A 16,135-nucleotide genomic window follows, 5' to 3' on the forward strand; every position below is an offset into this window, starting at 1 on the left:
CTCTTCCAATGGTATCTGCCCATTCTACATAGAAGAATGGGGCAGCACAGGGGAGAGAAACCAATTTTTTTTTTAAATATTGAAAAGAGTGCTTTTTCTGCCGCAAATAAAATATTTGTTTTTTTCCTTTACTGTTCTCCCCACTATTTGATACAAGATCCTCGTTTGCTACCATCCTGGGCAGCTTTCTACAATTTTTTTTAGATTTGAATCATCATTAGTATCAGTCCTTCGTCCTCTATGATGAAGGATCTTGGCAAGATCATTCAATGACTTAACTAGTAAAATCACATCACACAAGGCAGTAATCTGAACTACAGCTCAATCCCCCAAATGAAGGGAATATTAATTCTTAAAGCAAAGAGGGAAATGAAAACCTGATACTTAAAACTGAAAAAAGCAAGGGGGGAAAATGAGTTTTTGAAGAAATCTTTGAGGCAATATACATATCAAAGCAGAGGAAAAAGCAAAAAGAATTTTGCAATTTAAACACAACTCCTGGATAGTTCCTGAATTATGAGTGTCCTGGCAGAATATTTCAAGTTATATTACATACCTCCCTTTTCAAGTTATCTGAAGCATTCAAAGCAGATTTTGCTTTTTCTGGCCCATTTTCAGTTGCTGCAACCTTTGACTCAAAGTCAGATTTAGTCATCTTTCCCTTGCCATGCGAAGAAGAGATGTTCTCTATATGCTGACCCACAAGGCTGAAAAATGCACAAGAATATTAGAAGCAACAACACATTAAGCAGTTTTAGAATCTTCATATAACTACATTTAATATACTACATATGAAATTGTACACAAACAATGGATACAGAAGCAAGCAGAGCAGGTGAATGACCATGTTGCAAAGCCAGCATAGCAAAACACACTGAAGTTATTTTAGGCTCACAACACTCACCTCTCTGGTGGATTGACAAAAGAGGAAGGTTCACTCTGAGGGTCAGCCTCAAGTGCCCCACCAATATCACAGTCAGGTTCTGACTGCTCAGCTTCACTAGAGCTGACTACAGGGATATCAGCACGGGAATTTTCTATTGCACTGAAGGGAAAGAAATAACATGCTTTTTACCCTTCTGGTATTAGAAGTACCCTGCTAATCAAAGAGGTAAGTTAATGAAGCTATTTTGATACAGAAAAAGAGAAAACACATATATAAATACAGTACCATGGAAATGTCAGTCTTAGATCTTGTAAGTGGATGAAGGGAAATATATAATGTTATGTCACTATTTTGGAAGTGTATTCTCATATTGCTCACATCAAGGATGATCTATTTCCCATCTATTCCATTTGCCATGGTATAAGTAGCAGCACACAACATTTGTCTTATAGAAGGCCCAGGTCTCAGCTCTCAGAAGTCTCCATTAAGACATTTTATCACTCTTGCAATAGTGAATTTTCCATTACTATTACAAAATAAAGGGGAAAATTGGCTCTTTTGTCCAAACTTTGCTTTGCCTGGGCTGGGGGAAAGGGAGCTGTAACCAGCTCATTTGTGAGATTCTCAGGGTGAGCCTTAACCAACGCAACTTAGAGCTGCCTGACTGGCTGTAAGTTTCACCACTGGTGTAGGATTCTTCATAAACCATATATCAGCAGAGGATATGTACAGCTGAACAGAGCACTGTCATGCCTCTTAACTCAGGAGGGGGTGGCATGAAAAGACACAGGGCCTGGCAGCCGCACGTGTGCGCTAGCAGGCCATTCTCCTATACCAGGGGAATTCTCTGCTGACCAAATGATGCTGCATTACAGCCCCTTTGTGCCACTGTGTAAAGGGGCCACAACTGGGCTACAGAATCTGTCCTTGTGTGTCTTGATTATTTCCATTTCAGTCTTCAGGGAGAAAACTTGAACTTGCTGGGTCTCACAGATCCTAAAGCAACAAAAGGCCATAGCTGCCTTTCATCAGAGATGAAGCAGAAAAAAAAATGGAGAGAGCAGAGGGAACAAATGAATTTTTGATTTGTTCCTTTTCTGTCTACATTCATACAGGGTAAGAGTACACAATGGTCTGTAACTGGGGTTCTCAAACTGGGGGTTGGTACCCCTCAGGGGGTTGCAAGGTTATTACGGGGAGGTCAAAAGCTGACAGCCTCCACCCCAAACCCTGCTTTTCCTCCAGCATTTATAATGTAGTTAAATATATAAACAAGTGTTTGTAATTTATAAGGGGGTTGCACCCAGAGGCTTGCTGTGTAAAAGGATCACCAGTACAATAGTTTGAGAACCAGTGGTCTATAAGCTATATTCCCTCTAAGGTGCACGCCTATGCAGGAGACAACCAAGGGCTGCACACAAAATTAGCAGAGCCATGCAGGCGTGCACGCTGCACTTGGGCATGGCCATAGGCGGGCCTGGAAGATGGGTGCAGGGTGAGACGCCTCTCTCCGGCTCCCCCAATCCCGGGGCGGCTGCAGCGGGGCGAGACGCCTCTCTCCTCACCAAGGTGCTGTTGCAGGGAGAGATGGCGGGGGGGAGGGGGAGTACTTTCTCCCCGCCGCAAACCCAAAGCAGCCTGCACCTGAAACTCCTCACCCCCAGCCCCATACCAGAGTCCTCCCCCCCTTTACCACAACCCTCTACCCCAGCCCTGAGCCCTCCCACACACACACTCCAAACCCCTCAGCCTCACTCCCGTCATACATCATACTTCCATATTAGTGCACATAAAATTCATTCCACAGTGTATGGGAAAAATTAGAGGGAACACTATCTATAAGGGTGATAAATCAGAACTAAGAAAAGCCTTTGCTCGGCCTCTCATATCTTAACACTAGCAATCTTCACCTGAGGCAATACAAACCTTGTCACACTAATATTCTGACACTGGGCTGCAAAATGCTGTCCCCTCTCCTACCCCCTCTCCTTCAAAGCATAACAGCAGGTTAGCAACCCATAGGCTGAGTCTTTCAGTTTGCCACCTGATGCTATTCCTACAACGGAAGCAGCAATGGAAAAAAATTAAGGAACTAATTTTGGCACCTTTCAAACGAAAATGCTAAAGGGGAGAAAAAACCTAGACATTCAAAAACTTACTCTTGGCCATGCGCAAAGGGACCTGTCTATCCCTGCAAGTACAAAAGGAAGACTACTAATTATCTTGTTTAAGAGATTGATTTTACCAAACAGGTTCATATAGGATTTGTGTTAAATATGAATCCTTAAAACCAGGGGTTATAATTACAAGTTATTTGGTCCATTATATTAATAGCTATTTCCTTTGAAACCCTTTTGGTGGCAGAGCCAGGTGAATCACGCCTTAGCATTAAACCTCGAATTCAGATGCCAAGGTATAAAACCTAACTTAAACATAATATTAAATTGATCTGCACATTCTTGACCCTACAAGACTGAGAAGATGAATGATCAGAAACAATGTGAAGATGAATAATCAATAATTCAATAAAATATGGTACCAATATTAATTGAAAAAAATCTTTGGGTATACCTTAACTTTATTAGCCACAAATGAGATTTTTTTTTCCCCCCACAGAAGATATACATGTGTAGTTTACATATATGAAAGAGTAGCACGAACACTAGGCACATGTATTTTCTCCTGTTTAGTCATTTACAAATGTAAATTGTTAACAAAAATTACTACAAAACATGTTGTCATAAACAGATAGTTAAGGGTTAACAAGCTCAGTGAACCTGGCTGACACCTGACCAAAGGACCAATCAGGGGACAAGATACTTTCAAATCTTGGTGGAGGGAAGTCTTTGTTTGTGCTGTTTGTGTTGTTCTTTGTTCTCTCTTGGGACTAAGAGGAGCCAGACGTACAACCAGGTTTCTTCAATCTTTCTAAAACGAACAGCCTCTTATGTTCAAAATAGTAAGTACTAGCTAGAAGGCGGATTAGTCTTTTGTTTGTTTTCTTTATTTGCAAATGTGTATTTTGCTGGAAGGATATTTTACCTCTGTTTGCTGTAACTTGTAACTTAGGCTGGGGGGAGGGAGTCCCTCTAGTCTATGTATAGCTGAAGACCCTCTAAACATTTTCCAACCTGGTTTTACAGAGATAAATTTTCACTTTCTTTTTAAGTACCTGATTGATTTTTTCCCTTGTTTAAAACCCAAGGGGATTGGGTCTGAACTCACCAGGGGATTGGTGTGGGGAAAGGAGGTGGAGGGGGAAGGTTAATTCTTCTGTTTTAGGATCCAAGGAGTTTGGATCAGTGTATCTCTCAGAGTAACCTAGGGAGGGGAAGTCTGGAAGAAGGAAAGGAGGGGGAATGGTTTATTTCCCTTTGGGTCTTGCGTCCCCCAGGGAAGATTTTGGGGGGACAGGGAGTGTACCAGACACTGGAATTTCTGGTTGGTGGCAGCGCTATCAGATCTAAGATAGGAATTAAGCTTAGAAGGGTACATGCAGGTCCCCACTTTCTGGACGCTAAAGTTCAAAGTGGAAATAATACCTTGACACGTGCACATCATCATTTGTTCACACTGAGTACTAACTGAAACGCAAGTCAGAAAATAAAGAAAGTTTATATAACCATAAAATCTCTCATCTTACTCAGATGGCAACTGATTTTTTCTGAAAGATTTCCAAAAATATTCATCTTTTGGCAGAGATGAATCATTAGCAGTTTCATGTCCAAAAGGAACAACTTTTAAGTTATTACAGAGTAAAAACAGGAGTTTAGATGGAATGATTCAAGTATGTTTGTGGTGGTTGTAATGTCTCATATTAACAGAGAAGGCAGCTAAACAGGCAGTTCACAACTCAAAGCTCACAACAGCAAAATAAAAGGGCTATACAACTTTTTCTTTAACATCTTGGACTATAAAAGTGTTTGCTAAACTTCCATATGTTGTCTATGATTGAGCACATGCTTGTTAAAAGTCCATTGCCACTTTAAATAAGTGTCCATATAGAAAGAAATTAAAATAGATATAAACATTTTTCTTTTGATTCAAAAGGTTTTTAAGTGTAAAGAAACATTCACCTTCTCAGGTCACCCTGTTCCTTCTTCCCTTATTTATTCAGGGAAGCCAATCCAAACCATTTGAAAATCATGAAGCAGGCCCCATTATACCATTGACTAGCCCTAAAAATGACAAGATTTTAAAAAACGTTTGTTTTAAATTTATCTTCTCGTTTCAGCCTTTAGGGCTCACTTTTTCCAGCTCTTCCCCATCCATGAGGGCTAGACACTTTTTTAATGAAAGGTGGAAGTCTCATGAAGTTATATGGCTCCATGAATTAAGGGTTTAAGAAGCCCACTAAGAGTGCTGCCAGCTCTTGTGATTTTTACCATGAGTCTTGCACACCACTGGCAAAGAGTACCAGTGAATGCATCAGGATAAATAGGCCAATTAGGGGACAAAAACTGTAATGGAGGCATTTGGGTTTAGGATAGAGCTCTGAAACCCCACGAGGGGGGTGGATGTCGGAGTCCGAGATCCAGCCTGAGCCCCAGTGGCTATACTGCAATTTGTAGCCCCACAGCCTGAATCAATTGACACAGGCTCTGATACTCTGTGCTGGGGCTTTTTTATTGCAGTGCAAATGTATCCTCAGACTTTAAATAATTTTTTTAACTGGCTATATTTAATGAGTCCAATTTAATCTGATTTTCCTTTAATCTGTCAATTTAATGATAGTGAGTCAGGCTTAATTTGTTCTGTACTGCCTAAGTACTGCAGCAGAGCATTTTTCAGCAAAACGATTAGCTGAGCATTGTTTTAAGATCCTGATGTGTTTGAGGGGAACTTTGCAAGAGATGTCTAAATTCTTATGCCAGGGGTTGGTGCTCTGTAATTTTACACAACTTGAATTCTATAAAAAGCAACGAAGAATCCTGTGGCACCTTACAGACTAACAATAGTATTAGAGCATAAGCTTTCATGGGTGAATACCCACTTCAGACGCATAAGGTGCCACAGGACTCTTTGCTGCTTTTTTCAGATACAGACTAACACAGCTACCGCTCTGATACTTGAATTCTATAGTTACCTTCAACTTTTTCTTGTTATTTTCCTGCATTTTGTGTCATCACAGAGAGGGCAGCAGAGTGATGCCTCTGTGTTCCAGAGGTGCCCTTTGAAGAGATTGCTTCAGAGCCACCCAGCCACTGATAACCTAGACTATGATCCACTGGGAGCCTCAGAAGCAGTACAGGCACTACTGAATTCTTTTAAATGAAGATGTTTTGAGACCCCATTTAAGGGGGAAAAAGTCTTCTGCTGTCAGAGCAGAGAGTTTAGGACAGCCCTGTTGCTGCTGGTGGGAATAACAGAATTCTTAGAGGCTTATCTCCTTAAGGTACAAAGTATAGCCCAGCAGTGAAACAGTTCTGGCAAAGACATGAAAGCCTGTTTGTGAGGGCTAGTGGCCTTTAACAGGGAACAGATAAAGACATGTATTTTTCAGATATACTATGAGGTGCATATAGAATACAGTTAGCAAGCTTACTACTGTGAAAGGAAAAAAAATATTTCAGTTCTCAGTATCTCTAACTAGGTTGATAATCAACATTGACACTTCAGGCAAACAATGCAGGAGAGGTACACTGCAGAAGTGGTACAGTATATTGGAGTAGCCTTGCTATCATAAATCAGTATGTAGCAAAACTACTAAGAGTGTAGTAGGCTGAAGTTTGCATAGTAGCAACAATAGTTTCCCCCATTGTAAATCAGTGAGAAAGCTGTTGCCATGGAGATTCTGAAGAACTGATTAAATACTTTCAGGTGGCATTCTCTAACAAAAATATATAGCTATGAGAATGCTATGGTACTCTTGTCAAGCAAAATCCCAACACCTACACAGTATTACAACCAATTCCTCATGCCTAACAATTTAGAAGGGCCACCTATTTGGGGAAATACTACTTATTGCAATAAAGACCAAAATGGTAACAAAATAAAAGGCTTACTCAGGCTGCGAGACTGGAGAGATCTCTGAGGTAGATGAACTGGAAATGTTTTCAATGCTTGCTGCTATGCTAGAAGAAGCTTCATTTAAGTCTACTGAAGGTAGTGTGTCAACCTGAGGCAGACTTAATTCACCCATTTCTGTAGTCTGTTTAAAATATTAGAAATCAATGCAAAATTTGAATGACTTCTGATAAGCGAGATGTAACGTACATTTCTCCTGTATTTACATAAAACAGACATCTGAATTACTGATCTCTTCAAACACCAAATATGCGCGCGCACACACACACACACACACGAAAGTGAGAATCTGACACCATAAAGCAGGGGTAGGTAACATATGGCACGTGTGCCAAAGGCGGCACATAAGCTGATTTTCAGTGGCACTCACCCGTCAGGGGGCTCTACATTTTAATTTAAATTTTAAATGAAGCTTCTTAAAAATATTTTAAAAACCTTATTTACTTTAAATACAACATTAGTTTAGTTATATATTATAGACTTATAGAAAGAGACCTTCTAAAAAAGTTAAAATCTATTACTGGCACGCAAAACCTTAAATCAGAGTGAATGAATGAAGACTCGGCACACCATTTCTGAAAGGTTACCAACCCCTGCCATAAAGGAACATTGGATGCTTTCATTCATAAGCAACATACATGACACTAAATGCTACTTTGGGACATATTTGCAATTTTTGTTGTATACTCAATAATACAATTAGGAAATTTTTCCTAATAATGCTATATTTCTAAAAAATTTAATACATTTCACCAAAACAAGAATTTATACCACTTTGTTTACACCAATATTGCCATTACAAAAATAAATAAATGTTTAAGCAATTGAATTTAAATTATATTGGAACAGGAATATGTTTAAGGTTTCACATTAAGTGCAAAAATAATTTATACTACCTAAAGCTTTCATCCCAAGGTTTTAACCCACATTACAAACATTAACCTTGACAGCATCCCAGCTGAGATGCAAATATTTTAGACACATTTTTCATACAGGAAAATAAGCAAAATGAGGTTCAAATAAATAGCTTTTTGTTGGTTTTAACTCCTAGTCCTTTAGCTATCCGATCACATTTACAGTTTATAGTTTTACATGGTGTAGTCACATAAATTTGCAGGTGTGCATGTGATAAGTGCAAAACAGATCAGAGTATTTCCTTCAGGAATATATAGTACTCTTAACCAAGTGCCCCTACTCATCAGTTGGGTTAGCTTGAGTCATTACTCTAAACACAAAGAGGCTGAGAAGGATTTATGATGGAATTATATCTATGACCTGGAACTCAGAGTTAAATATTTTAGCATACTTCACCTTTTGACCCCTAGAAAGTATGAAGTATGTTTTAACAGAAATCAAATAACTTCTCTAAACTGTAATTTTTATACAAAGTTCTCAAAGTACTTCATTACATATAATCCTGCACTCTCTATTGAAATGCAGCCACCTGAAAGATGGAATGTAAAAGCTGTTTAGAAAATGAAGAATAGTGCATCTAATCGAAAGTGCAGAGGGAATTTAGGTAGACAGAAAGTACTACAGACTCATAGATTTCAAGGTCAAAAGGGACCAGCACAATCATCTAGTCCAGGGGTCGGCAACCTTTCAGAAGTGGTGTGCCGAGTCTTCATTTATTCACTCTTATGGTTTCGTGTGCCAATAATACATTTTAACCTTTTTAAAAGGTCTCTTTCTATAAGTCTATAATATAACTGAACGATTGTTGTATGTAAAGTAAATAAGGTTCCAAAATGTTTAAGAAGCTTCATTTAAAATTAAATTAAAATGCAGAGCCCCTCAGAGCAGTGGCCAGGCCCTGGGTAGTGCGAGTGTCCCTGAAAATCAGCTCACGTGCCATAGGTTGCCTACCCCGATCTAGTCTGAGCTGCTACACAACACAGGCAATAGAATATTACCAAGTGACTCCTGTTTCTAGCCAAACAAGTAGTTATGTGCTTGAGCATCTTTTAGAAAGACATCCAATCTTGATTTAAAAGCTTCTAGTGATGGAGAATCCACCACATCCTTGGTAAGTTGTGCAACAGTCAATTACCCTCACTGTTAAAAATTATACATGCAGGAATTTAACAATAAAATGTGTTGGCCCTTGTTTTTTTCCCTCCCATCTGAAAAAATGACACCTCCAGCAGCTCTGTGCCCAATATCTCCATGCAAGTAAGATACAATATAAATAGTTATAAAACCTCACACAAATGAAAAGCTCAAACTCATCAAATGTTTGAAAAATTCACCAAATGACAAATGAATGAAAAAGCTTGCCTGGTCTTCTTTTGTGCAGTCATCAAGTAAATCAGTTTCTCTAGGATAATTGTGTATATTTGAGTCCACATGTTCTAAAGACTCTGTTCCAACGGGTCTGCCTGTTTCCTCCTAGTGCATTATAAAGTAAAGAAACAATTAGATAATAAATATTCATACCATGCTTGAATTTAATCTGTGTTCTACTAAAAACACTTTCCCACTATTGGTCTTGAGACAAACCTTGGGAGTATTTTACCTTTCTAGACCTGAATTCTAGATCCAACAAAAGAAAAACAAGCTGAGTTATGGAACGTCCAAAGACATGTCTTACACGCTAATGTATATAAGCTAAATGCTCTTAAATCCTTGTCTGTACAAGAAGAGTCACACCAGTTTAAGTTATTTTAGTTCAATTAACGGGGGGGCCTGGTCTACACTTAAGATTTAGGTTGATATAGCTACAGTACTCAGGGGTGTGAAAAATTCACATCTGAGCACTGTAACCATGCCAACCTAATCCTGGTATAGATGTAGCCAAGCTGACAGAAGAATGCTTCTGTTGATCTAGCTACCCTCACTTAGGGAGGTGGTGTTTCTACAGTGATGGAAAAATCCTATTTGCTACTGTAGGCAACATTTACACTATGGAGTTATGCTGGCACAGCTATGGTGCCACAGACATGCCACTCAAATGTGACCTAAATCTGTTTAGCTTAATTTGACACAAGATAAACAGACTTAAGAAACTGTTAAGGCTGTTTAAGTGTGTCTGTCAGGGGTTTGTGTCAGTTCAACTAGATAGATTTAAACTGGTACAACTTCTCAATACAGAAAATAATTTAGGAAATTTATTATATATATATATATATATATATATATATATATATATATATATATATATATATATATGCAAGTTACATTCTTGGCTGGATCGGTGAATGGTATCTGAGAAACTGTTTACCTATAGTTGCAGTTCTTTGAAATATAGTCTGTACATATTCACAAGCTCAGGAAATGCATGCCCCTCATTGTATAAGACCCATTTGAAAAAAAATCAGTGATTCTGAAGGCTAAACGTGCTATATGTCTGAATGCCCAAGGAGAAGCAAGGCTATAAATGAACTGTAGCTCCGAACCCTCAGTTGGTTAAAACAGACTCCAGAAAAGGAGGAAAATAAGTATGGATCTACATATGAAACTAATCTTGCACACTTTCAGGTAAGTGACCTCTCTCAAGTATTAGCTGCTCAGATCCCCACTCCTGAAAGATTAACTAGCAGAAATTCCGCTAAAAGGAGGGTTAGTCAAACACTGCAAGATTGTCCTCCTGAACTGATGAGTTCTGGAGACCCAGTCAAGAGTAATATGCTAAAAAATCAACAGCTCTAAATTACATCTTCACACACAGAGCAATTTCCTAAACTAGCTACAAAAGATACTTCGGGTCTGGTGGAATGAGTTTAATCTCTAGGTTTAAATTTTAGACATCTGCTTCTGAAACAAATAATCACTTTCCCCCTCATTCCCTTAGGATGCTTATCAGAAAAATCAGTAAAAAGTGTACAAGAGTGGTTTCACAAACTCAACCCCCACTACAGGTCAGTTGGCTTCTTCTTTGAGTGATGTGGGCATATTACAGTAGCCATAAAAATCAAACTGGGGTATGAAGGATTTGTGACAAGTCCCATTTTTTATGATTGTGTCGTTTTGCTCATTTTAAAATTTATCTTGTATTCTTCCAACTGAGGTCATCAGAACTGCAGAATTGTGCACAGGGTGGATAAAAATCCATTTTAAAAAATGGATTTTTTTATTTAAATTGGAGTTTCGATGAAATGCTTTGAGGAAAAACCTAAACAGTTTTAATTAAGATCCATGAGGAGATATATTTGCGCTATAATGTAATAGTGATTATAAATTTTAATTCTATAATATGAGAATATATTAATGTAATGTTTAAGAAAAGTTTTGTGAGTGAGTTCCAATAGTTTATGGATTAGGGACCCAATTTTATGGGGTTCCACAGGCTTCTGTATAGATTATTTACGTTAATCTTTCGATCAACCCAATGGGACTCAGTGCTCAGTCTAGATGATACCATCAGAGATGCTTAGTTTTGCAGTTCTCAAACTGAGGATTTGTCTCTTCAGAGATAACATGCTTGTTAACAGCAAAAAAAATAAAATAAATTAAAATAAATAAATATATAGAGATGACAAATAACAGATCTCAACCCTATTGTCCCTCTGCAAATTTGTGTACACAGAGTCAATCCCTTACCTCTCTCTAAAAGTGCAAAGTTTCAAACAGTTCAATGAATAGAAAATTGTTGGGGGCGGAATAGATCTGGACAAGGAGAAAGTCTGGAGATAAATGTGAGAAGTGAGGGACATGCGCTTGTTTTGTTAAAATATTATACGTTTGCTGTTGAAGAAAAAAAATCCAGAATACTTAATGTTGTTTTAGTTAAATAAGACAATTTAAATGTCTGGTGATGTTCTCCTCCTAATATGTCATGGCAAGAAAATCCTCCAAATATCAATGCTTAACCTTTGAATTGGAGATAGTTCACCTCCCAATGACTTCATAAATATCTGCTTCAATTACCTTTGGTAAATGAAATGACCAATCATTCATTTTCTGATATAGCTGTAAAACTAATCTGAAAAGTTTTCAAAATAAATCAGTTTAAAAATGTATAGTGTGTACCTTCTAAAAATGAAATCTACATTGGTGAGTTGTGAAGAATATTAAGGTTATAACAACCAACAAAAATGCACTTTTATGTAGAAAAAAGACGGTTACTCACCTTTGTAATTGTTGTTCATCGAGATGTGTTGCTCATATCCATTCCAGTTAGGTGTGCGTGCCGCGCGTGCACGTTTGCCGGAAACTTTTTTACCCTAGCAACTCCAGTGGGCCGGCAGGTCGACCCCTAGAGTGGCGCCACTATGGCACTTGATATATACCCCTGCCGGCCCGCCCGCTCCTCAGTTCCTTCTTGCCGGCTACTCCGAAAGTGGAGAAGGAGGGCAGGTGTGGAATGGATATGAGCAACACATCTCGAAGAACAACAGTTACAAAGGTGAGTAACCGTCTTTTCTTCTTCGAGTGATTGCTCATATCCATTCCAGGTAGGTGAATCCCAAGCCTTACCTAGGCGGTGGGGTCGGAGTGAGAAGTCGCGGCATGGAGCACTGCAGAGCCGAAGGCCGCATCATCTCTGGACTGCTGGACCAGGGCGTAATGGGAAGCGAATGTGTGGATCGATGACCAAGTCACTGCCCGACAAATGTCTTGGATCGGCACGCGGGCAAGGAAAGCCAGCGATGACGCCTGTGCCCTGGTAGAGTGTGCAGTCACACGGCCCGCAGGAACGTGGGCCAGGTCATAAAAGGCCCTGATACAGGAGGTAACCCAGGAAGATATCCTCTGCGAGGAAATCGGTAGTCCCTTGACCCGGTCCGCTACCGCCACGAAGAGCTGGGGGGATTTGCGGAATGGGTTTGGTCCTGTCCACATAAAACGCTAGCGCCCGACGGACATCTAGCAAGTGGAGTTGTTGCTCCCTGCGGGACGAATGGGGCTTTGGGAAAAAGACGGGGAGGAAGATCTCCTGGTTAATGTGAAAAGCTGAGACCACCTTGGGTAGAAAGGCAGGGTGTGGTCTCAGCTGCACCTTGTCTCTATGGAAGACCGTATACGGAGGATCTACTGTGAGGGCCTGGAGTTCCGACACTCACCTAGCTGAGGTGATGGCCACTAGGAAGGCGGTCTTCCAGGAGAGGTAGAGCAGGGAGCAAGTCGCTAACGGCTCAAATGGAGGGCCCATGAGCAGAGTCAGAACCAGGTTGAGATCCCATGAAGGGGCAGGAGGGCGGATCTGTGGATAGAGATGTTCCAGCCCCTTCAGGAATCTCGCCACCATAGGGTGGGAGAAGACGGAACAGCCGTCCCCCCCAGGATGAAACGTGGAGATAGCCGCTAGGTGAACACGAAGGGACGATATCGCCAGGCCCTGGGCCTTGAGGGACCATATGTAGTCCAGAATAGTGGCGATGGAAACCTCCGTAGGGGGAACACCCTTCTCTGAACACCAACAGGAGAAATGCTTCCACTTAGCTGAGTAAGTAGCCCTGGTGGAATGCTTCCTACTGCCCAGGAGAACCTCCCGAACCGGGGTAGAGCAGCGTAACTCGGAGCCGGTCAACCACGCAGGAGCCATGCCGTAAGGTGCAGAGACCGAAGGTCCGGGTGACAGAGCCTGCCGTGGTCCTGGGTGATCACGTCCAGATGAAGGGGCAGGGCAACTGGTCTGGCTACTGAGAGGTCCAGCAACATGGGGTACCAATGTTGCCTGGCCCACGCTGGAGCTATCAGAATCACGCAAGCTCTGTCCCTGCGCACCTTGAGGAGGACCCTGTGCACCAGCGGAAAGAGAGGGAACGCATAAAACAGATGGGTAGCCCATGGGATAAGGAAGGCATCCGCTACTGACCCGGGCTCTCGACCCTGAAAGGAGCAGAATGTCTGACATTTCCTGTTCTTCCTGGACACGAAGAGGTCCATCCGGGGACAACTCCACCTCTGGAAGAGTGAGAGGGCGACGTCCGGGCGGAGGGACCACTCATGTGAGCAGAAGGACCTGCTCAGTCGATCCGCTAGAGTGTTTCATACTCCCGGGAGATAGGAGGCCGAAAGATGAATGGCATGGGCTATACAAAATTCCCAGAGCCGCATTGCCTCGTGACATAGGGGAGAGGACCTGGTGCCGCCCTCCTTGTTGATATAGAACATGGTCGTCGTGTTGTCGGTGAACACCGCAACACAACGACCTTGAAGGTGATGGACGAACGCTTGACAAGCAAGATGGACCACTCTCAACTCCCGTATGTTTATGTGGAGGTCCAGCTCCTGAGGGGACCACAGGCCCTGAGTCCTCCGAGCGCCGCTGTGCGCCCCCCAGCCCAGATCTGAGGCGTCCGTCGTCAGGGATGCCGAGGGTTCAGGCGGATGGAACGGGAGCCCTGCACAGACTACGGACTGGTTCAGCCACCACCGAAGGGAGTCCAGAACCCCTTGGGGAACGGTGACAACTGTGTCCAGCGAATGTCTGGCCGGCCGGTACTGCACGATGAGCCAAGATTGAAGAGGCCTCATGCAGAGTCGAGCATACGCTGTCACGAACGTACAGGCCGCCATATGGCCCAGGAGGGCCAGACATGTTCTTACAGAAGTCAGCGGGGCCGCCTGCAAGCGCAGAATGATGGCCGACAGCGACTGGAACCTGGGCAAGGGTAGCAAGGCCCTGGCCAGGGTAGAGTCCAGAACGGCCCCGATGAACTCTATCCTCTGCATGGGGAGCAGGGTAGACTTGTCCACGTTGATCACGAGGCCTAGGGCAGCAAAGAGGCTGCTGATCCTGCAGACGTGGTCGCGGACCTGCAGCTCCGATGTGCGCGGACCAGCCAGTCGTCGAGGTAGGGGAACACGTGAATGCGGCCTCGCCGAAGATATGCGACGACGACTGCCATGCATTTCGTGAACACCCTCGGGGCCGTAGAGAGGCCAAACGGGAGGACCGCAAATTGATAATGCTGGCGGTCGACCACAAAGCGAAGGAAACGCCTGTGCTGTGGAAATATGGCGATATGGAAGTAAGCATCCTGCACATCGAGGGCGGCGTACCAGTCTCCAGGATCCAGGGACGGGATGATGGTCCCAAGAGATACCATACGGAACTTCAACTTCACCATATACTTCAGTTCCCGCAGGTCGAGGATAGGCCTGAGGCCCCCCTTGGACTTGGGGATTAGAAAGTAGCGGGAATAAAACCCTTTGCCCTTCTCGCTCTCTGGAACCTCCTCTATGGCTCCCTTGTCGAGGAGCGTCTGCACCTCCTGACGGAGGAATTGCTCGTGAGAGGGGTCCCTGAAGAGGGACGGGGAGGGGGCGATGAAAACTGCAGGCGGTAACCGGCCTGTACAGTGCGCACGACCCAACGATCCTATGTTATTTGGGTCCATGCCTGGAGGAAAAACGAAAGACGGTTGGAAAACTGCGGGGAAGGATCCGAAGGGGAAACTGGTACTGCACCCTCGGGCGCACCTTCAAAATGAAGGCTTGGGTCCGAGTGGGGCCTTGGCGGAGCCTTGGTTTTGCCCCGCTTGGCCACCCGACTGTCTGCGTCTACTGTTCCTGCCGCGGCGCCTATTAAGGTCCTGCCGCGGGCGGAACTGAGGATACGGCCGACGCTGCTGCTGTTGGTTCTGCTGCCGGAAGGGCCTGCGCTGCGTCGCAGGCGTATGCATCCCCAAAGACTGTATGATGACCCTATTGTCTTTAAGGTCCTTTAGTCTGGAGTCTGTCTTATTAGAAAACAGGCCCTGGCCTTCGAAGGGGAGGTCCTGGATAATATGCTGGAGCTCTGGCGGAAGGCCAGAGACCTGGAGCCAGGAAATGCGGCGCATCGTAAGCCCTGAGGCAAGGGTCCGAGCGGCCGAGTCCGCAGCATCTAAGGAGGCTTGCAGCGAGGTCCTTGCGACCTTTTTGCCCTCGTCAAGAATGGTGGTAAATTCCTGACGTGCGTCCTGCGGTAACAGCTCTGTAAATTTGCCCGCTGCTACCCAGGAGTTAAAAGAGTAGCGGCTAAGGAGGGCCTGCTGGTTCGAGACCCTGAGCTGTAGCGCCCTCGCTGAATAGACCTTACGGCCCAGGAGGTCCATCCGCCTCGCCTCCTTAGACTTGGGCGCCGGGGCCTCTTGACCATGGCGCTCCCTGTCGTTCACCGACTGGACCACAAGGGAGCAGGGTGTCGGGTGAACGTGCAAGTATTCATAGCCCTTAGAGGGGGCCATGTACTTTCTTTCCATGCCTCGAGCAGTTGGAGGAATGGAGGCCGGTGACTGCCAGATAGTGGTGGCGTTGGCCTGAATAGTCTTGATAAAGGGTAGGGCCACTCTG

General features: G+C 43.2%; 1 protein-coding gene across 7 annotated transcripts in view; it reads right to left on the minus strand.

Annotated features, from left to right (window-relative positions):
- SUCO (SUN domain containing ossification factor) overlaps positions 1–16,135 on the minus strand; it is a 900,323-nt gene that overhangs the window by 855,051 nt on the left and 29,137 nt on the right. For 5 of the 7 annotated variants that reach the window (XR_007775597.1, XM_050962991.1, XM_050962992.1 and 2 more), the window contains exons 3-6: positions 9,191–9,301; positions 6,892–7,037; positions 905–1,045; positions 557–707 (exon numbers count right to left, since the gene is read on the minus strand). Coding sequence is in view for 4 of the 7 variants with exons in the window: in XM_050962991.1 (XP_050818948.1) it covers positions 557–707; positions 905–1,045; positions 6,892–7,037; positions 9,191–9,301 (549 nt within the window). In the remaining 3 variants the exon portion in view is untranslated. Of the gene's footprint in view, positions 1–556; positions 708–904; positions 1,046–6,891; positions 7,038–9,190; positions 9,302–16,135 lie in introns of those variants that run through there. The other 2 variants (XM_050962995.1, XM_050962994.1) reach the window with 2 other exon arrangements.

This window comes from Gopherus flavomarginatus, chromosome 7 (assembly GCF_025201925.1).
Source record: "Gopherus flavomarginatus isolate rGopFla2 chromosome 7, rGopFla2.mat.asm, whole genome shotgun sequence".
Lineage (NCBI taxonomy): Eukaryota > Metazoa > Chordata > Testudines > Testudinidae > Gopherus > Gopherus flavomarginatus.